Below are 21,826 nucleotides of genomic sequence, written 5' to 3'. Positions count from 1 at the left end.
CAAAGTCTCATATATAAGCTTTATGAAGTCAGTTGGATTTGCTTCTATATATTACTTTCATGTGACTTCTGTCTAATTACTGCTATTGAAATAATGCTGATGTGTTCTGCATCATCTTTTAAACCACTTCGCTTATAAGTGGGAATTGTTTGTACTTTCTTGTATCTTTTGCTTTTCCTTGTAACTAGTTTTTTCTTTCCTTTTTAAGGACCAGTTCCCTGTTATGTCATGTGTTTTGATCAGATGTTTCTAGGGCATCTATTACTGCATAAAAATATTTTTTTGGCCAGATATTTCAGCTAGGTTTTTTCTACTTGGCTGTCCAGATGTTTTGTGCTCAGCTGGCTACGTTTCTTTGGATCACATATTCCGAACTTCCACGAAATCCTATTCTTGCAGTAAGTCTGTAGAAACTATGATGACCAGTCCCATGGAAGTTATATCATCGAACTAGCAGTTTGTCTAGGTTATGCATACAAAATATGTGATTCATGAATAGGTACATTCATCTGCACAGATACATCTCTGTATATTACATTCTGGATGTTTCCCATTGGAAGATATTAGGTTAATCTTACCACATAGTATAACATATCATATGCCTTTATTTACTTTTTTGTTCTAGTTTGTCTTCTGGTGTCTGTTCCAGTTTAGTATTGTTTATTTTCTTATGGTGGATGTCTTATGCTTATCTTCTGGGGCATACACTAAGTTTTATTTTCTGTTCTCTTAAATGACACAATTGGGGACAATATACAAGTATGTTCCGACAAATTCTTCCTGTTTCAGTCATTTCTCTTTCAAAATAATTATCTCTCGACAAACATGAAGCTCCTGTTTTCAAGATGTGATTGTATAGATGATACAATCTCAAAGTGTCTGCCTTAATTATGTTTCACCAGTGCATTGTACTTGTGCAATTCTGCATGATCCTTCAAATTTGCTAAATGTCCTAAATCCTCTATTTCGTCTGACCTTGAAATAAAGAAAAGAGGTGGATTACAGGTTGGCTTTATGAATGCATCAAATTCAGTCGTATAGCACCAACTTGTTTGTTGTAGGAGACTGCTTAGGTTGTATATGTATGAGTCAGAGATTAATCATGTAACATTGCTCATGTAACATTGCTAAAAGCTTTTGATTAATCATGTAATCAGCTATTTGAACCTTCTTTTCCGTATCAAGCAGAATCTTAAGAAAGTAATTGTCGCTATTAGTCGTTTGTGAAGGGTGCACCAGTTTGATCCTGAAATTGGTTATTTTGTAGAATCTGCACTGACCTAAACTCTTGGACATATATAATTCATTTATTGAAATTTATTCACCAAATATAAAATCTACCACATCAAATGATGGCTTCAAAAGCTTAGTTTGACAAAGCTTATAGCTACTTCAAAAGGTAAAGCTTATGTTTTTATCTTATTTGAAAGTCGATTCAAATTTGAATCTTAATGTGGTCTTCTCTTCTTATATCAGTCAAGGAAGAGATCATTGATCTAGGCAAATAAATAATTTGTTGTGATGGTAACTGAATCAGACTTTACGAGATCAAGTGCATGTCGTTGGTGCCATTGGTTGCTACATGGTCTGGAAGGTTTCTAATTTTGCTGTTGCTACCTGGAGCACAATCTGCAAGACTGCATGATCTGTGGCATCACCTTGTTGTTATGATGTATAGTTTCTTGTTGTTTATGTCATCAAAGACTTACATCAGCATCACCGTACTGTTTATGTCATCAAAGACTTGCATCGGCAAGTAGGATTACTCAGGTCTTAAAGAACTTGTTATAGAGCTCATAGTGTTAGACCTGTCTGTGGTTTGTCAGATTTGCCATATTAGTGTTGTTGCAGCCGAGAAACTTGAGAATTTGTTTCCATGTTTTGTTCTGTAAAATATTCTGCACTTGTATATCATGTATCGGTCGAGGCCCGAGCATACAAAGAACCTTAGCTAGACAACCAATCAATTGCTTTTCTCTCTTCTCTTCCTTGGGGAGCAGATATGAATTATACATGTATTGTATTGTGAATTTTTTTTATTGTCGATCAATCATTTCTCTTCCTTGTATCAGTTATGCATGTCTTATATTGTCCTCTAAATTTGTGAAATATTTTGATTGTTGTGCAGTTCATGATGTGTTAGTCTATAGATTTCTGCATGTAAATATGTCAAAACAAGTGCCTTGTACATTTTGTTCCTTGTCCCTCATAGTCTGCAGTCTTTTGATGTCATTTTTTCCCCCCTTCTTCTCAGGAAAATTTCTTTGTGGTCATTTAATCTGAATTAACATGCTCTTTTTGGAAGTCATTTGATTTGATTAATTGACAGCTCGGAGATGGAAACACTTTTTTGAGTTCGTGTGACTCGTCTGAAGGTTTCCAAAACTCGTATGATCTTTCTTCCGTTACAGTTTCTCTGACTTGTTAGTTGACTTGCATCTACGTTAATTGATTTGTTGTTGCTGTGTATCCGAATAGTGTCTTCTGTTGTGTCTTTTAGTGCGACGCAATTATTTTCTATTGATTGCTTTGCGTTGGTATTTTTATTCTGTAAGTGGGACCCGCCGCTGCGGGTTGGCCGAGTCTTCGTTCTCTGCGGAAAAATACTATTTTTTCCTACTCGGTTTCGTACCCTGATATTGGTTCGTCGTCCGCTGGGACCCGGTTGCAGCTTCGGCGTCTTGGCCCAGCGACCAAACGCGTGCATCGGGGGCTCCTGGACTGAACGCTTAGGTGGGACCCGCCCGCCGTCACTGAGTCTTCGTTTCTCCGCCGTCAGGGCTACAAGGTGGGGTACCTTGACGGTGGTTGACGCTGGGTCGGCGGGACCGCGTCGCCGCTCGGGTCACGACGACTCGGTGGCGGGCGTTGAGCTAAACCGCTGATGGGAAGTCAAATATGGTGTTGCACTCGAGGGACCAACGCGGCAGCTTGCGATCGAACACGGTTCATCGAACTGCGTCCTGCTGGCCGGTTCTCGCGTGGAGGCTTCACATCGACCGGGCTCTCGTGTTTGGTCGCTGGGACAAGAGACGGCCCATACAGTTGAATCTTAATCGCTAAATCATCGCATGCGATCGCATGTCCTAAAAGGAGGAGAAAAAGGTCCCGTTCCTCGGCCATCTCTCTCTCGCTTGCCGCTGTTGCTCCACTCCTCCCTTCCCTTTCCCTTTTGTATGCCGACGGGCGAATGGGAGTCGTCGAGGCGAAACTCTCCGTGAAGGATGACGCGAAGTCATCATCTTCGTCTCCTCCTCCACCGAACTTCTCCATGGATGGCGCGCACAGAGGACTCGCGAGCATGATGCCGGAGGAGAAGCCCTTGGACGTTGTTGGCGATCCCGAGATCCCAGAACCGGCTGACGGTGTTGGTTTCGATCAAGATCCGGAGTCGCCTAAGAAAGGTGGGGAGGAGGGGGTGGCGGCGGCGGCCGAAAAAGGGGTATGGCCTGGATTTTCCCAGAGACCGGATGCGATCGATTGCGCATTTTATATGAAGACAGGGACCTGTAAATTTGGGTTGAATTGCAGGTTCAATCATCCCCCAAAAAGGAGACATAGGGTTGTGCCTCTCTTCATCATGTTCTTTAAGAGTTTCCTATTTCGCATCTTGATCAGGTTTTTAGGTCTTGCTTGTGCGTTAGTGATCGATTTATTTTCTTGATCTTGATTGCCAGGCCAAGCCGGAGAAACAATCGGAATATGTTCAGGTAAACAACTCTCATCAATAATTAATGATCTTAGCCCTTTGTGGTGTGTCTACACATCAAAAGAAAAGCGAACAAAACGGTAGTTAGCTTTGTCCAACCAATAATTAAAATGCAACTTTGTAGTGTATAATTTTCAGATGACAACAGGTTTTTTTTAAGAAAATCCATTTTGATATCTTTGTTTAATTCTTTTGTCGGCTTAAAAGGAAAAGTAAGCTTGTGCCTTTTTTACATGTTGGATTTTGCATAGGTTTTGTTTCCTGCTATGATCAATTGGTTTTGTCACTCTTGATCGCCAGACTTGTTGACATTTGTTAGAATTAACTGATGACACAATAATGGACTACAATCATGTATCTGAAACCTGCCGAAACAATAGACACCTAGCGACAAGAAGCTGTAAAATACCAAATCCCAGTATTTTCATTAATGTTAAGTAAGAAGAAGAACCTTTCTGTTTTATGAAATTGCATTGTTGGCCCATATAGTGGTCGCTTCTATGAAATTCTCCTGGATAACAAATTTTGTTGTCTTCTTCTGTTCTTGATTCACAATCAAATTCAAGTTTTTAGGCCCTGGTGAAAAATGTTTTATGAAAGAAAAAATCATGTCAGTCTATACTCCGTAGAGTGCCTGTACTAGTGAGAATATTGATGAATATACAGTGGTTAAGCTTGTCCATATAATTCTCGGTATAGAATTCTCTGAGAGCAAAGGTTGAAGAAAATTTTCTTGGGGTTTCTTTATTTAAGTATGTCTGGCTAGTGACGGAAACTTCTTTATCAGCATTTTCTTGCTTTATCTTCAATTTTTGGAACTGCAAAAAATAAATGATCCTTCATAGATTAAAATCATAGGATCTCTATTTTTAGTTACAGCAGTTTCTAGTTGACAGATCCTGTCTGTTTTAGAGAACTCTCTACCAAAAATTATTAAGTGGGTCATTTTGGACGTTCTTTTCTGAAGCTTTCGTAAGAACTAATACTCTGCAAAACCATGGTCACAATAATGAAGTGCATCAAACTATCTGTTTGGAGAGTATGACCGTAGCACTAAGGTGTTGTGAGCCTTTGGTTTCTAATGTATAAGGTCTTATCTCAAATGAATGTATGTCCAACTTTGCATTTGTTTGTGTAGAAGCCATTCTCCTTCGATAATGATAATCTAGTCCAATAAATTCCTTTCTATCCCTGTTGGGTTTTCTTGTAACCCTTATTTTGTCTTTCCCTCAAACCTTAGCCTACTTCTGGACAGGGTTGTAAATTTTACGAGGATAGGCTATTTATCACCTTATTTTCTGGGAATGGTATTCCTAATATTCCTTCTGGATTGTCCTCCTATGTATTTTCTTCGATTTTCAGCATTGATCCTTATCTTCTTACCAATGTTTCTTATGCTTCTATGACATCTGCATAACGCAACATCTAATTACACATAGCAGTTCATGAGGCCAGACGGTATACTGCCTTGTTGTATAGCAAGGGCATTAGCACATGGTAAACTATCCTTTTGTATCGTTCTTATGTACCTTTATATTCCCTTTTTAGCACCAAACCTGTCTCATCTTCCTCACCTTTTCCTATATATGATTATATGTTTTGTTCATAATGCATATTGGTTTCTGGCTAGTCTCCAGTTATGGCTAGAGTTCCTGTTGGAGATGTGAAGTGTTGGCATTATACTCATTGATGATTTAGTTATGTGTCAATATGAATGGTATAAAGCATAACTAAGATTTAAATTGTATTCATCAATATTGTTTTAACATGTGATGAATTCAGCTGATTTGTTAACTCTTAAATAGAAGTAGGCGGAACATATGCAGGAACACGTGGTTACTTTTAGCATATGAATAATCAAAATTGACTTGCCAATTTGTAAAGAATGTCAAAATTTCATAATCTAATGTGATATTGTTATGAATGAGTGATTATTTTCATTTTTTCTTAATTGTTTAAGACTATTAAAGCGGCACATAAGGGATCTGGTTCGGAAAAGATGGGTCAAACAACGTGCAAGGTGAGCAGTTTTTTTTTCTCCAACTGTTCTTTCAAGTTACTTATATTCATTTTGGTTTTCTTATCATTTTCGGTCACTATAATGAGTTTCTCACTATTGAAGTAGAATCTGTGAAATTCTTATTCATGTTGTACTCTGTTTTTCCTTTAAAAGTGAATAATTGTATTGCCAGGAATTTGGAAAGGTTGGTGAGAAGGAAAAGAAAGTTGCCCAAAAGAGTTTCAGGCCTGAGGTCAGTTTTTCTACAACCATTATTAGTTCAATTGGCCTTTAATTTTCATATCCAGTAATATTTAAGTGCTGCTATCATGATTGATTCATTTTGTTTATTTCTTCAAGCATGCGATCATAAGAATTACGTTTGCTATTTTTTCTAAGTAGAAGTATGACTGCAGTTTACATTTTCCAATTTATGTGTTGGTGTGACAAAGCTTTTGCTTTTCTTCTTTTTTCTTCTCCAAAGAATGCTGAAAAAAAGCAAAAGGGTACTGTACTAAAAAAGGTGGAGCAAACTGAGAAAAAGGTCAATATTCTTCTTATTGTTTCTTCTCCAACCGTTCTTTTGAGTTACTTATATTCATTTGGGTTTTCTTATCATAGACTTATTTTTCTTATCGTTTTAGGTAAATATAATGACTTTGTCATTACTGAAGTAGAATCTGTGAAATTCTTATCCATGTTGCACTTTATATTTCCTTTAAAATTGAATAATTTAATTGCCTGGAACTTGGAAAGGTTGGTGAGAAGGAAAAGAAAGTTGCCCAAAAGAATTTCAAGCCTGAGGTCAGTTTATCTACAACCAATATTAGTTCAATCGGCCTTTAATTTTCATATCCAGTAATATTTAACTGCTGCTATCATGATTTGATTCATTTTATTTATTTCTTCAAGCATGTAATCATAAGAATTGCGTTTGCTTTTTTTTTTTCTAAGTATGAAGTATGACTGCAGTTTATATTTTCCAATTTATGTGTTACTGTGACAAAGCTTTTGCTTATCTTCTTAATGTTTCTTCTCCAAAGGATGCTGAAAAAAAGCAAAAGGGTACTGTACTGAAAAAGGTGGAGCAAACTGAGAAAAAGGTCAATATTCTTCTTATTGTTTCTTCTCCAACCGTTCTTTTGAGTTACTTATATTCATTTGGGTTTTCTTATCATAGACTTATTTTTCTTATCGTTTTAGGTAAATATAATGACTTTGTCATTACTGAAGTAGAATCTGTGAAATTCTTATCCATGTTGCACTTTATATTTCCTTTAAAATTGAATAATTTAATTGCCTGGAACTTGGAAAGGTTGGTGAGAAGGAAAAGAAAGTTGCCCAAAAGAATTTCAAGCCTGAGGTCAGTTTATCTACAACCAATATTAGTTCAATCGGCCTTTAATTTTCATATCCAGTAATATTTAACTGCTGCTATCATGATTTGATTCATTTTATTTATTTCTTCAAGCATGTAATCATAAGAATTGCGTTTGCTTTTTTTTTTTCTAAGTATGAAGTATGACTGCAGTTTATATTTTCCAATTTATGTGTTACTGTGACAAAGCTTTTGCTTATCTTCTTAATGTTTCTTCTCCAAAGGATGCTGAAAAAAAGCAAAAGGGTACTGTACTGAAAAAGGTGGAGCAAACTGAGAAAAAGGTCATTATTTTTGTTTGTAAGTGGATTTGTTTCTTATTATGTCTACCAATATCTAAAATGAAGTACTATTTTTGTTTTTATTTTCTCGTCAACCTCTTATTGACAGGCTGTTGAGAAAGAGGAACAGACTCCTTCCAAAAAGATGGATCAGGAGAAGGTCAACATATCTTTTTACTGCTATATTTATTTAAAACTTTTAAATAAGTTTACATTTTCATAATAATACAGTAGCATTTTTTTTATGATTCTGGGTTTAGGGCTCGGAATTTATGGATTAATGTACCACACTGAGATGCATTGGTCCATCGAAGTCTTTATGAACCAATGTAATTAATGTAATACTTTAAAATCATGTTAATCTTAAAAGCCTTGTAAAAACATATCATATATCTCATGCTAGAAAAGAGAGATAAGATGTCTAACATTCTTTATTAAGAATGTAAATTTGGGTTGATTTATGAGTTTCCAAAAATTTTAAAAAATATCAATTTGTGCCTTTTTATAGAATTTGTATTTTCATATTATTTGGTATCTAAGTCTGGTTTGTGCTGCAATAGATGATGTTGTTGATCTTGATTTTCAGGTCACATTGAAGAAACAATGGAAGGTTGTTCAGGTAATACTTTGTTGGTGTCCTTTAGAATTTCTTTCATATAGATAGTTGATGTTATTTGTGCACATGCATTCTTTTGTATTTGGCAAGTCATTAAAATTGATTTATGCTGAAACATTCTATTTCCAAACAATAGGCTTCTATCTTACTTAGGTGAGGTCCTTTTTTTTTTATTGCTCCATTTCTGAATTGGTATGTGTAAACCCATATATATTTCAAGTTCATTACACTCCAACTTTGTTATCGCTGTCAGTTGTTTTTCCTTGAACCTTTACTTTCTTCTCATTATGGGTTGCAATTTGTAAAAGTTTAAAGCATTGGTTAATGATTGCCTTGTTGTTACTATCCAGGCAATGGCATATGTGGCTATATCTTTCCTTTTAGCAATTAGCACACTCAGTTATCATTTTTCTCATACTTGATTCTTATGCTTAAATGCTGCCATCAGAATGTAACAAGCAATTTAGTATAGAAGACCTTGTACATGCTAAATCAGAAAAATGAAATATTTAATTGCCAGATTAAACTGATGCAGAACACAGATCAAAAGTTTTTTTCTTGTATAAAAAATTTGTAGATATTATATTATGTGTGGTTCCCCTGTTATTTACTTGATACAAATGATTTAACATTTAAGTGATTCCAGACTAGGAAATGTTATAAGAGTTCCTTTATCAAGCTTTAGAGGACTGTTGAGTGAAAATCGAATATGAAATATAGTATTTATGTAAGTATTTTTTGGTGAATTAAGAGAACTGATATGTTTGTTGAGCTGATTCTTAAGGCATGGCTTGAGGGGAGCAAGACATGCGAAGTATTTTACTATTAGTTTTTTTTTTGGCAAAGGATAAGTGACGAAGGCAGGATTCGAGCCCAAGACCTTGTGATATACTATCAAAGCCTTTACCACCAGCTAAGCTAGCTAACACCTTCGAAGTGTTAGTTTTATACTCCTATAGATATGAAATTGAGTTATGTAATGGTGTCATTGTGAACATTAAACAAGATACTTAAAGCCCTTCTTCAGTCAGGTCCAACATGATCGGCTGATTATCTTCCAATGTACCATTGCATTTGCAAATGCAAGAAAAGTTAAATACTTTATTTTCTATAAAAAATCATTATCATCTTGGCAATCTCCTAATATCAACACAGGTTTCTACTTTGGATTGATGTTATCGTTGATCATGTTCTCTCCTTTCTTGTCCTAACTATTTAGAAAGCCGCTAGAGAAGAGCATGAAGAATCTTCATTGATAATGGAGGTACAAACATCATGCAGAGTAAGCAATTTCACCATTGACTTTGTTCTTTTATATAAAGATTGTACAAGTATTCTTTCATGTTTGTTTGACTTTCCTGGACCCATAAATGTATGATGCTAGTGTAGGTTTTTTATGGCCTTTCAGATAATTGTAGTGATCTATTAGTCTTGGAGTATATGTTGTAAGGTTCTTATTGGAATAGTACCTTTATTTGCTTTGATGTGGAATATTTGAAATTCTTGGAAAGGTTGATGAGAAAGAAAAGGAGATTGCCCATAGCTTCATGCAATTAAAATGCGAGGTAACATTTTCATAAAATCTTATAATTTATCATTGGTTTATTAATTCAGAGGTCTAGTTTTGTTTAAAGGGCTACATTTTTTATAATTTTTTGTCATGTGAACATAAGGATGTATGAATTGAGCATATTTTCCATTTCTAATTATGAATTGACTTAAATAAGTTAATTGGTTAGTATTGATGTGGTGTTTTTTCCCTCTTATTCTTCTTGTTTAAACTTTAAAGAAAACAGAGGAAAAACAAAAGGCAATCCTCTTAAGAACAGTGGAGCAGACAGAGATAAAGGTCAGTAATTTCATTCTTAAATTGCTCTTTCATTTTATTTTGTATTTGTTTAAAATGAAACAATTGAGCCAAATGGCCCAAATCATACAAGGCTATATTCTTTTAATGCCTTCTACTTTGGTGACTTGAACTGATAATTTGTTTAATTCTTTTGTGGACCTGATAGGCTGCTGAGGACAAGCAATCTTTTCCAGAAAGGATAGAGCATGAAGACAAGAATGTCGACATCCTATCATTACCAGAGGAGAAACAAACTCTTTTTGGAAGATCAGAGCAGCAAGATTACAAGGTCAGCATTTTTCCATACCATAAGTCCACTGTTATGGTCACCAATGATGCTAGCCAAGGTGATGGAAATACTAGAGGTCGGGCTCTAAGGGTGGAGTTGGCCAATTATACTGGTGGTGGTCATGATAATGATGATAATATTTGTGGTAGCAATGGTTGCAGGGTAGTAGCAGGACAGAAGTGGTAATGGTGGTGGTGGTAGTGGTAAAGTTGCTGCAATGGCAGTTATGGTGGTGATGACAGTGGCAGTGGTAGTGGGTACTGGTGGTTCCAGTAGTGGTGATAGTAACAGTTTGGTAATTGTAGCAGCAACGATGATGACTGTTGTAGTGGCTGGTGGCAGTAGCAGCAGCGGTCAGTTGTGGCAGTGACTTGCAGTGGTGTTAGCATTAGCTGTGGCAGGGTCGGAGGTGATGGTGGTAAATAGAAGGTGGTAGGTGGCAATTTGCATAATTACAAGTGGTGAATCTCAGGATAAAGAGAGATTCTATCAATAAATCTTTTATAGGAAATTGAAAGATCTTAACCTCTTCTTCTAAAAGTAAATTCTGACTTCTCCAAAGATTTACTTGAATGATGTTGCCAAACACCTGGAATTTTATAAAGGTTTAATTTTAATTTTGGCTTTTTGCTTTTTAAGCTACAGAAGACCTTTTGGATAACTAAACCAAACATGTTCAGAGAGTCCTAATATGTTATAGTTGTTAGTTGCTATAACTTGTATTTGGAGACTTCTAAGTGTCTCTTTTGGGATCCTTTTTGTGGATTATTAAGTTGTAATTTTTTATTACTACTATAAATAACAGCTTTATGTCCAAAATCCCAAATGATTAAGCTTGGGATGTTATCTTTAAGTTATGCAATGAATTTAGCTCGGTTTTGTAGATATTAGCTTTCCTCTTCCCTATTAACGTACCTACTTTTTGCTTGTTCTTTTGGATTTTCCATATTCATATTATCATTCTCATCTGATTTAGTTTTCATTTAAAATTACAGCACAAATAGATTTCATGAGAGAAGAGAAAAAACTTAAAAGTCTGTTACAGAAGAAACAATCACATGAATCATTATATCAAAAAGGATGTTGGTGGTTTGGGCTACCCAGAGGAACGTTTGCAACTTTGCATTACCAGTCATTTTATATAATGCTATAAGCCTCTGATATGGTGTAAATTTGCTTGTTATCTGTTTCTTAATCTTCAAATGAAAGGCTGCTAGGGAAAAGGGTAAAGAAACCACGTCAGAAAAGGGTGAACAGACAGAATTCAAGGTAATTTTAAAGCCTATGTTTGTGATGTTGTGTTGTTTATACTTTATACATTGGATAAAGTTCTGTATTGTAGACCAACCTTTAGATATTTGTTTTTCTCCTCATTATTGACATAACTACTTGTCTTTTTTTCTTTTGGATTTTCCTCATTCATATTATCATTCTCATCTTGTCAGTGATTTGAGCCACCTAGAGGAACTTTTGCATTAATATCATGTTATCTTACTGCCATGGACCTTATATGGTGTAAATTTGCTTGTTATTTTGTTTCTAAATCTTCATATGAAAGGCTGGCACAGAGGAGGGTAAAGAAACTACTTTGGGAAAGGGTGGCCTGATAGAACACAAGGTAAGTCCAGGAAGCTATAATTCAGATTTTTTTTATTTATGCAACAAATTAAGTTTGGTTTTGCGGAATGACTTTTAGATACTAGCTTTTCTCTTCCACATTGACCTGCCTACTTGTGAACTTTTTTTTTTTTAGATCTTTCACATTCATAGCATCATCCTCATTTCATTTAGTTATGTTTAGAAATTATATCGCAATTAGAGTGCATGAGAGAAGAGAAAAACACTCAAGATTGTGAAAGAAGAAACCAAGGTATGCAATACCGTACCGTACCGGTGTTTCGAGGTTGGCTCGGTATGGTACGGTACCGGTGTATCGAGCAGTACACCAGGGAATACCGAGCGGTACACCAGGGTGTACTGAACAGTTTTATATATTTTCTTTCTTACTGTGGCACTGTAGCATGTTCCGTCTGGTACCGAGCGGTAATACTATAGCACTGTAGCACGTTTCATCCGCGTATCGGTATGCCGTCAGACCGGTACGTACCGCTCGTACCGGGCGGTCCCCTTCGGTATGGCATACCATGGAAGAAACAATCCTATAAATCATTATTTCAATAAGTACAGGATGTTATTGGTGATTTGTGCCACCTAGAGGAACTTTTACATTACTATTCGTTTTACTTAATGCTACAGGCCTCTGATATCTTGTAAATTTTTTTGTTATTTTGTTTCTGAATCTTCATACGAAAGGCTGCTATGGAAAAGAGTAAAGAAACCACTTTGGAAAAGGGTGGACAGATAGAATGCAAGGTAATTTATAGATTTCCATGTATTTTACGTAGCTATTTTTTATCATTTCACACACAACTGTAAGAAATATGCACATGTCACAAACATGATTTTGTGAAGTCATTTTTGAATGCAATGTAAGTTATATATGATAAATTCTGCAGTTTTACACAATGCCAGGAGGTTGCAAGTATGGGAAATCCTGCAAATATGTTCATTCTCAAAAGAAAATGGAAGGCAATTCATCAAAATTGAACTTCTTAGGCCTTCCAATTAGACTGGTAAGCCTGCTATTTACTTTCATACATTTTGATGCTTTCTTTGCTTTGTATCAGACTTCTATGTAACCATACTGAATATGATCGTGGTCAATTTTCTTAGTTTTTGCCAGTGTCAGGCACCTACGGTTTCATATCATGTGTTGATGATTGCAGGGAGCAAAGGAATGCCCATATTACATGCGTACAGGCAATTGTAAATTTTCTACCAATTGTAGATATCATCATCCTGATCCTACTGTCGCAATGGTTGGACATGATCCTCATTCAGGATGTCAAAGTAGTGGATCTATGCAACAAAGTGCCTTTGGAGCATCAACAATGCCTGTGACACCCAGTCGTAGTCAAGGAACACTTAATGGACCAACTTCTTTTGTAGTTGCATCACCAGCCTGTTCCCCAGCTTCAAATTTGCATTCACAAGGGTTCCATTCAAATTCAGGATGCAATGGGTATCAGGTAATTTTTACAGTCCACGCGCTCAAGTTTATAAAAGTCTCCCCACTTTGCTTTAAATCTTTTTGTTTGGAAAGTTACCATGGTACCTCAGGTTCATGAAAATCCAACATAACATGAAAATGTAATATAGAAATCCTGTTGAAGCTTCAGTTTTCATACTGATATTCAGAGGCATGTCTACTTATTTCAGTGACCTGAATTTTAAGTATAAACACTGTTATCTTGAAGTTGTTTAGGCATTCGTAGTTGGTTGTTTCCAGATGTAGATTAGTTTCACTATACTGTAGCATCACTGGACACCAAAAAAAGAAGAAAATTTCAGTCACTCAATCACCTCTCTTAGATAAAAAACCTTTTGTGGTCTGCTACATTTTAGTGCAGAATATTCCAGTAAACTATTTAGAATTTGGTGTGGTTTACCTAAAAACAAAGTCAGGTTATGGAAGAAAGATGAAAATATTGATCATTCTAGACATATAGCCGCAAATGAACAAGTAAATGGAAAACGTGTATTTTGATGTTATGTCAAAATGTTATGAAAGTGATGCATGATGGTGGGTGGAGGAAACTAATAGTTTCAAAGGGAATGAGTAGATATTTTGATAAACATGTTGTGTGAGAGTTTGAGCTGCCCATATTGTTGATTGCTATTGCATTAAAGGGTTGTGGTAATAGGAGAATAGCAAAACTAAAGTGAAGGGGGCTTCTTGATGGAGCGATCTTTCTTTACATAAGAGTATATCAATAATTGGAAGCAGTGATAACGAAAGATGTTCACTCAAATCTTTGCTAAACATGTAATGTGTAATGTGATACATTTGCAAGTATAAAATATAACAAACCTGTTATAGACGTATATCTTGTATTCATTCATAATTTCATATACTGTTTGATTCAGTTTGTTCTTGTCCATTTTTCTGAAACCCAATCTATCAGCAAACCTGAAAATTTTGGTCCAACTTCAAACACACAGAACTGACTATGTTTGAATTGATAATATGATATGTTTGAATACCTTTAAGGCTTGTCAGCTAGCACTCCTGCCCCAGTTTAGTCCACATTGAAAGTGAGCAAAGCATATGATTAATTTATAGGTCTATGATTCATTTATAATGGTTTGATGGATGTACTCGTAAATTGAACTTAGCATCTTGGGCCATTGGTTAGTTAATGGGTTAGTTATCTCATCAAGCTGGATCATAATAAATGATATCAAAGCAGGCTAGCATTGGGGCATGAGACTCGAGTAAAAAGGGCATGTCATAGCATAGAATCATCATTGAGTTATGTCTCACATGCATCATGTTAAATTAGATTTTGTGCTATATTCAAGTCTTGATAAAGATGTCAAAGTATTTTTAAGTGGGAGAGGCTTAAGCATTTAAGCATCTTAAGGTAATGGTCCAGGCTCAACGATATTAATGGATCAATATTCCCATCATGCTGCTGCAGCATATAAAAATAATGCTCATAAGGTCTCTTCTTGCTTCTTTGAAGCAAGATACCATATTTCTTACTTGAAATAGGGGCTGAAACATCAGTTCTTGCTTATGGGAAGCAACCTACTGTCTCTCCTACTTTAAGTAGGGAGAGATTCACCACTTCTATGAAAGAGTCAACATGGTTGCTAGCAGATGCATTTCACTATCGCAGGCATAACAGTAGATTGAAACACAACTTACAAAGAAACAATTTTTCCGATGACGACAAAGGATGTCTTGTAAAATTCAAAATCGTAGTCAACATAGTAATCTTATCAAACTTGTCTGGAATGGTTTTGTTCAGGTCTCCATGACCTGTTTTTCTTTTTCAACCAAAGTTACATGTACAAATTTAGCTTCATCCATCATGAATAATGATGAAAATAAATGTGATTTCATTGTTCATTAGCAGGTGCACATCGATGAATATCCTGAGAGACCAGGTCAGCCAGAGTGCCACTACTACATGAAAAATGGGTTTTGCCCATTTAAATCAGTGTGCAAGTTTGATCATCCCAAGTCTCATCTTCCCACGAAATCCAATGGTGTTTCCATCCCCAGTTGCCCTCCACAATAGGAGTAGCGGCTATGGTGACATTGCAGATCCAAATGTTATGACAAGGTTGATCAGTGCTGAGACGTGAGATGCAATCTCGGACATTAGCAAAGCAATGAAAGTGATGTTTCTTCTCTATTTGACTGAAAACCTGAGGAGGGTCGATTGTTGCTACGGAGTGAAAGTTAAATATCTTCATTAAACGGAACTTTAATGTTCGTGTATGATAAAATTCATCGTAGCACGACATACCACTCAATATGAGCGGTACATATCGATCTGACAAGAGATCGGTACGATCAATATATGAGTACACTTGCATGTATCATGTGTTACGATTTGGTATAGTTCGTTATGTATCGTATCGATAGCTGATTGATATATCGGTATGAATCAGGTGAATTATGATGTATAGATTATATTTCATTTATCCTAATATGAACATAAAGTGAATTATCACTGCTATAAAAATTGTTAATAGCGGAGTAAGATTTTAAACTTATTTCTTTTAGGTTCTTTGGAATCTCATGCTGTCAAATACTCTGAAAGGAGTAGGTAGAACATACTACATGTTGCTCCATTTCCAAGATCTGAAACTGCTTTGGATTATCTGTGGCACTGTTCTACTATTTGCACAACACAATTAAGATTTTATTTGTATTATTATTAGCCTTAAACACTCTTAATTATCCAACAGTTCTGACGATGAAAACATCGAGGATATTAAAGTCGCACATTTGCCACATGGATAACAGAGTTGAGTCTCCCAAAACTACTACTCTACGGTATGGAAAAGATTTCTTAACGATAGATAGATAGATAGATATATATATATATATATATATATATATATATATATATATATCCCATCGAAATTATAAAAATCAAAAACGCTATTTGAGAAAAAGAAAAACATGAGATATTATATAATAAAAAAGAGAAAAAAAATTCTTTTTCAAAAAAATATCACCAACTTTAGTTTATTCAACATGAGACAAGAGGGCCTCGATCGACAGAGTAAATCATACTCATATGGCTCCCACTAATAACAAGAAACACAGTAATCATAAGAATATTAGGTTTCAATCCACAAAAAAATTAAATAAGTAGCTTATTTTTCAATCGATAATGAAACATAGCCATACTCCAATCGCAGTTGAAAGGGTAATAAATACAGTCTGACGAGGAGATTAAATGGGCAAGTCACACAATGTAAACTTTCTACAAAGACAACACCACAATATCCACAAGTAATATAAAACACACATCTCCTAAGCAATATATTGTTATATCACAGCCAGCATGAGATTAATTTCACAAACATCACCAGCGGAAATTATCTTCAGGTCATAACAAATCATTGCCCAAAGAAATCAATGTGAACAGCAATAATAATGCTTTTCTTGCAAACTCTGATCATTTTCCATTTCCAGAGTGTTGGCACACATGGAGATTGGATCTCTGCATGAGGCAACAGAGAAGTCAACAGTTAGCCTCGAACAGTGTCCATCATAAAGGTATCAAATAGACAGCAAGTCAAAGTCACCTGGTAATCTCTTGAGCTGTTCTTAAGCTGCTTATATGCTCAGAAACACACTGATATCAACACTGTAATTTTCCTTTTTTTTCTTTAATTTCATTTCTTCTTTATTCCCTGTATGTATATAATTAACCCGAATACTTGCTCAACTTGACTAAGATCAAACAGTGATAACCTCAAGGACGTAAACCTCCCTCACTCAGAATAGACCAACAAGGAGTGAAATGACACTTGTGTAAATTTCTTGGGTCATATTAAGCAACAATATCTCACATCACCAATTTCTTGAATGAAAGGTACGCCATACTGGTGCATATTCACTTCTCTTCATTGCTCTCATGTACAACCAGTGGTAGCTTCCAACAACCTGAACATAGATATTCGAGACAAAATGTCTCAACATACCTACAGTCTTTAATGCATTTCCCACACTGAATACACCTCGCAATGCAAACATCGCAAGCCCTGCACTGCTTAGAACCCTTTCCTCCACAACTCTCAGAAGAACAGTCGTAAACAAGCTTGTATTTCTGACACAACGGACACAACTCGATATCGATAATGCAGTCATCATCACAAGTAGGAGATGTGCGATCAGTGTGGTAGAACCTTGGTTTCTGATGTTTGGCTTGCTGAAGTTGCTCTGCACCTAGCAACAACTTCAACTCCCCATATTGTTCTTCGGATACAATGAAAAGCCTACCAAGCTTGAGGTGTTCTATTCCTGGCATACCTTGGGATTGCAATACTTTCAGGCTGTTTATAATGCCATCAAGACTTAGTCTCACACATCCAGGAACACTTAACTGCATGGGCCAAAAACGAATTGTTAATCTATCGTCACTGAATATAAACAACGTAAGGCCAAAAGTATGTAGAAAAGCATATCCTACTATGTTCTTGACGCTACAAGGGAATGTTAACTCAAAAATGGAGAATTATACTTTTTAACTCTCGAAAAAGTGGTCGCAACAAACACATGATCTTGATGCTACAAGGCATACACGATATACTATGGCCCATGCAGACACATATGTGGTTCATATTAGAATATCCTTACAAATAAACTAGCATATAAATGAATAATAAAGCTTCATCATTAAGTCATGGTCAATGTAAGAAATTATTGAAGGATATTTATATCGATTTAAGTATCCACTTAGGTCATAATAATAAAAATTCAACAAAACTTTACCGGCTTGATATACAGACCATGTGTAAGATTAAAAAGGAAAAGACCTAAAAACACAGCCCAATACTTTACAAAATATATCTAATGCACAAGGCTCCCTCCAAACCAGGTATTAGGGATGATAAAGGCAACCCAACTCTTGGTTTGTTTCATTTTTATTCGCACTTAATCAATGTGTGTAGCTTCCCTCACGCATCAGGACAGGTCTCCGAGAGACAAACCATGGTGTTAAGCCTCTAACAGCTTAACACCACGGTCTCTTTTGTCATAAATTTAAACAATATCAACAGCTAATTTATAGGTTTAAATAAACCAAGGGCAAGCCTTGGCATGACACTAAGCCTGCTCCTCTGCAACCTGGATGACCAATAATAAAATAGCCTCAGTGCTTGCAAAAATAAGGCATATATTGATGAGCCTAATGCACTAAGCCATCCTTCATTTTATTTGAATAGAAGGACGATCAATAAACATTTAGATTAAATGGAGTCATCATCAATGGACTAGAAGAAACCTATACATAGTACAACATGTAGTCAAGAAATGCATAAATCCTCCGAAAAATTGCAAGACACTCCATATGAAGACAACAATAAGAATAAAACTTCTAGATTGATGTTTAAAATTCTGATCTTGAATGGAAATAATTGGTCAAATGTGCATGCACGTTGACCATTCATATTTCGCTCCAGGAATAACTCATTTCGCTCCAAGTATACACATATAATCCAAAAAGTTCAAATGTCAAAGAAGTATGTTCGCAGAGTATCTAAATCTAAAACATGAAAGCACTTGTACATGTAAGTCTCCCTCGTAACATAAGTATATAACAAAGAGTCTAATGAATCTCTCATTAAAAAAAATCTTAACTAAGTCTTGATAAAATGTATGCTTTTTCCGGTTAATAATTAATTTACAGCAACAAAGAGGAAGCAACAGCAGAAAGAGTTCCCAAACTCCTTGAATAAGCTCATTACTCTAAATGGCTACACATGAACATTGATAAAAAAAAACTGACTAATAGCATGCATTACAATGATTATAAAAAAATAACAAAAGATATCATTCAGAAATAAAAAACAAAAGATCCACAATGATATTATATCTTTCAGCAACTTTAAATCACTTTCTTTAATTTCAAGATAATCTTATAAATTTCCAACCGAGTTGATAAGTCCTGACCCGCCAATAATAGCTTCAACCAAAGAACAAGTTATGCTAGACAAAACAGTAGATAGAACCCATGCATGGTATTGGCATGAAAATTTTCATGTCAGATGTTGTCACCAACCAGTAGTATCAGGTCACCTATAACAATGAGCCGTAATGGTAAAAAATTCATATCTGCCATAAATTTATGAGAAAAGAAAACGATCAGAAGAAGCAGCACCATCATATACAGAGACAATCCACATAATTTCTGCAAATTGAATTACAACGTAGGAGGAACATAACCAAAATAAGTTCAGGGTGATGGAAACAGTAAACAAACTGCTGCAAGATTTGCACTCATCGATACTAACCTTCCTCAGCCTTGGATTATTGTCCAGCACTCGCTTCAGGCCATCATCAGTGATCCTTGAACAACCCGTCAGGCTCAAGCACTGCAGATTCCCTTGAGCTCTCTGTGTTAGCCGCAGCAACACATCATCAGTTATCTTCTCACTTAGAGGAGAGTCGATATGGATACATCTCCACAAGAGAGTATCACTCTGAACAGCAAAACGCAAGGACCTGCAGACCCCTTCTACGGAGAGGAGATCCCGAACACCCAAATACCCGAGCGAGAAGAGCAGCCCCTCGTGTGGGGTACCATCATCTATGATGGAGCGAGCTTCTTCTGCACGATTGCAGTTTAAAGAATGTCCCATATCCAAGCCAGATTCCAAAATTTCATCTCCGGCTTCCCGAACAGACAATCCTGTGAAGTCCCCATCGTCCCAGCCATCACATTCCTCCATCCAACCATCATGGTAAAACTGAGTTTCAGGTGAATACAAGAGCGTCCACCCAAAAAAGTCACTGCCACTGACCTCGAGAAGGCTGGCTATCGCAACTCCCATACTGTCGTCAAGCCCCATCCCAAATGGATCATCGGGAAGCAGGTCGACCGGATCAAACGCACCTTCCACATCGGTCGACCCACTATCCCCTTCAACGTAACCATAATCACTTCCGGTGTCCCAATACGAGACAAGAGGGCTCCTCTCGCATCTCGATCGAGAGGACTCATCATCGGTATGAACAAACGGGGTAGAAAAGACAGAACAAGATGAAAAATTTAAGGCCATGCTAACGAACCCTAAGCACCCAAATTCTTTCTCGTTCAACCCAACTTGTGTATCAAAATCAAAAGAAAGAATTTTGATCTGTACTCCAATTATTCAGAGACGGTACTTTTAATCTGTATCTGGTAAGCCTAAGCTGACCTAATCTTCAGAACCCCAAGAAAACCCTCAATTTTTGATAGCAAACAAAAAAACCAGCCCCAAAAATTTCATTGAGCCCTCTTGAGCCGGACCCTACACGAAAGGAGATCGGAGGAAAGGATCGTCTACCAACGGCAGCACAAAAAAAGGATTAACAATCTAATCTAGCGCCCAACCCGACCCTAACACGTCTTCAACAATCAACCTTTCCCTCAAATCGATTCACCTAAACGGTACACAAAAATCTAAAAGACAGTTCCTTTTACCGGAGCAGATAAAAGGAGGGTAACGAGTCCACCACAGATCCAGCAAGAAAATCGCACGCAGGGAGACGAACTGATGGCGGAGAGAGAGGAAATCCTAGGGTTTCGGAGAGAACGGAGGCGAATACACCAAAACCTCTATTTCTCCCCTCTCTGCGGCCACGAGAAGAGGGTCGAAAGCGTCGGAGAAAGAGAAGGAACCGAAGGCGAATCTGCCGCCCCAATTTAGCCGCGTTGCTTTTATTTACATAGATCTCCCTCCCGAAGCCTAAATTTCGTTTCCAACACCCCCTCTAAATCCAAAATTCTACAGGGGCATATGCGTGACACCACTTCGGCTTTAAAATTCGTGCACAACACGGGCCGTGCGACGGAGTCGGAGCGATCGAAGAAAAGTACCAACTCGAGGGGTGTTTTTGCAATGTGGCCTTCCGTCGCCGTTCGTTCCGTTCGTTCGCTGTTCGACGGGGAGAAGGGTAGCGTCGATGGTTGGAGAGCCACCGACACGTGCCGACCCGCGGGACGGCGCCTGCTCTCGATCTTCTACCGACACGAGCCGGTAGCTCCGGGGTGATCTGGGCCGTCCCATCGGTTTGGATCGGATGACGATATGGTGGTAGATACGGACGGTTTTCGACCGTCGGATCGTTCGGATGATAAGATGGTTCCGTCTTCGGTCTGCCCGGTGTGTTTATCGAGGGATGAACGCGACGCGAGGACGTGTTACTTGCGTAGATGGACGGACTCTTAATGTTGTCTGTCACTTGGAGATGAGTAGTTCGAAGTTGTTTCTCGCGTTTCATCCTTGGATAGAAATATTTCAGCTCATCGGACCGATCTGCCTCTCTTGTGTATGTATTGTATTTGTTGGTGGTGAAAGGGAGAAACCTACACATTGCGGATATAGTTTGATCGGACCGGATGAGGAGGTCAACGTCAAGAGAAAGAAATTTGCAGATCCAATGCGTCGAGCAAATACGACTCGACTCGTTAGCAAACCTATTCTCGTCGTCGAGCAAATACGGTATCTTTATCGTCTTGCTTCTCGTCCAAGTCTATTCGTTTCGGGGAATGGATGAGCCTAATGGGATGGTGACTGCGAGGACTGCCCTCGAATGGTTGGTAAAGATTGCTTGCAGTCTCGACGAATAATAG

At 37.1% G+C, this 21,826-nt stretch overlaps 2 protein-coding genes across 7 annotated transcripts; one reads left to right on the top strand and one right to left on the bottom strand.

Annotated features, from left to right (window-relative positions):
- Nucleotides 1-3,053: 3,053 nt before the first annotated feature.
- Nucleotides 3,054-15,725, top strand: LOC135585812 (zinc finger CCCH domain-containing protein 65-like). Of its 5 annotated transcripts, none has more exons than XM_065097135.1 (21): nucleotides 3,070-3,562; nucleotides 3,678-3,710; nucleotides 5,670-5,729; nucleotides 5,902-5,961; nucleotides 6,193-6,252; nucleotides 6,465-6,512; nucleotides 6,752-6,811; nucleotides 7,024-7,071; nucleotides 7,311-7,370; nucleotides 7,477-7,527; nucleotides 7,954-7,986; nucleotides 9,203-9,265; nucleotides 9,495-9,548; nucleotides 9,773-9,832; nucleotides 9,999-10,121; nucleotides 11,331-11,390; nucleotides 11,680-11,739; nucleotides 12,435-12,494; nucleotides 12,638-12,754; nucleotides 12,908-13,210; nucleotides 15,104-15,725. In XM_065097135.1, the coding sequence occupies exons 1-21, from the start codon at nucleotides 3,191-3,193 to the stop codon at nucleotides 15,266-15,268; spliced, it is 1,950 nt and encodes a 649-aa protein (XP_064953207.1). In that variant the 5' UTR covers nucleotides 3,070-3,190; the 3' UTR covers nucleotides 15,269-15,725. The 5 variants fall into 5 exon arrangements, with proteins under 5 accessions (XP_064953210.1, XP_064953209.1, XP_064953207.1 ...); XM_065097134.1 differs by having other exon boundaries at nucleotides 15,101-15,725; XM_065097138.1 differs by lacking the exon at nucleotides 15,104-15,725 and having other exon boundaries at nucleotides 3,054-3,562; nucleotides 12,654-12,754; nucleotides 12,908-12,957.
- Nucleotides 15,726-16,333: 608 nt separating this feature from the next.
- Nucleotides 16,334-21,061, bottom strand: LOC135606218 (F-box protein SKIP14-like). 2 transcript variants are annotated; one of them, XR_010484723.1, is made up of 3 exons: nucleotides 19,503-21,061; nucleotides 16,794-17,593; nucleotides 16,334-16,708 (listed from the first exon to the last, which is right to left on the bottom strand). XR_010484723.1 is itself a non-coding variant. In XM_065097133.1 (2 exons), exons 1-2 carry the CDS (start codon nucleotides 20,268-20,270, stop codon nucleotides 17,105-17,107), a joined length of 1,257 nt encoding a protein of 418 aa, XP_064953205.1. In that variant the 5' UTR covers nucleotides 20,271-20,929; the 3' UTR covers nucleotides 16,334-17,104. The 2 variants fall into 2 exon arrangements, 1 of the variants encoding a protein (XP_064953205.1); XM_065097133.1 differs by having other exon boundaries at nucleotides 16,334-17,593; nucleotides 19,503-20,929.
- Nucleotides 21,062-21,826: the final 765 nt, after the last annotated feature.

Source organism: Musa acuminata, chromosome BXJ2-2 (genome assembly GCF_036884655.1).
Source record: "Musa acuminata AAA Group cultivar baxijiao chromosome BXJ2-2, Cavendish_Baxijiao_AAA, whole genome shotgun sequence".
In the NCBI taxonomy this organism is placed as follows: Eukaryota; Viridiplantae; Streptophyta; class Magnoliopsida; order Zingiberales; family Musaceae; genus Musa; species Musa acuminata.
Note: the sequence above shows the minus strand (reverse complement) of the source record. Positions and strands in the feature narration are given on the sequence as shown.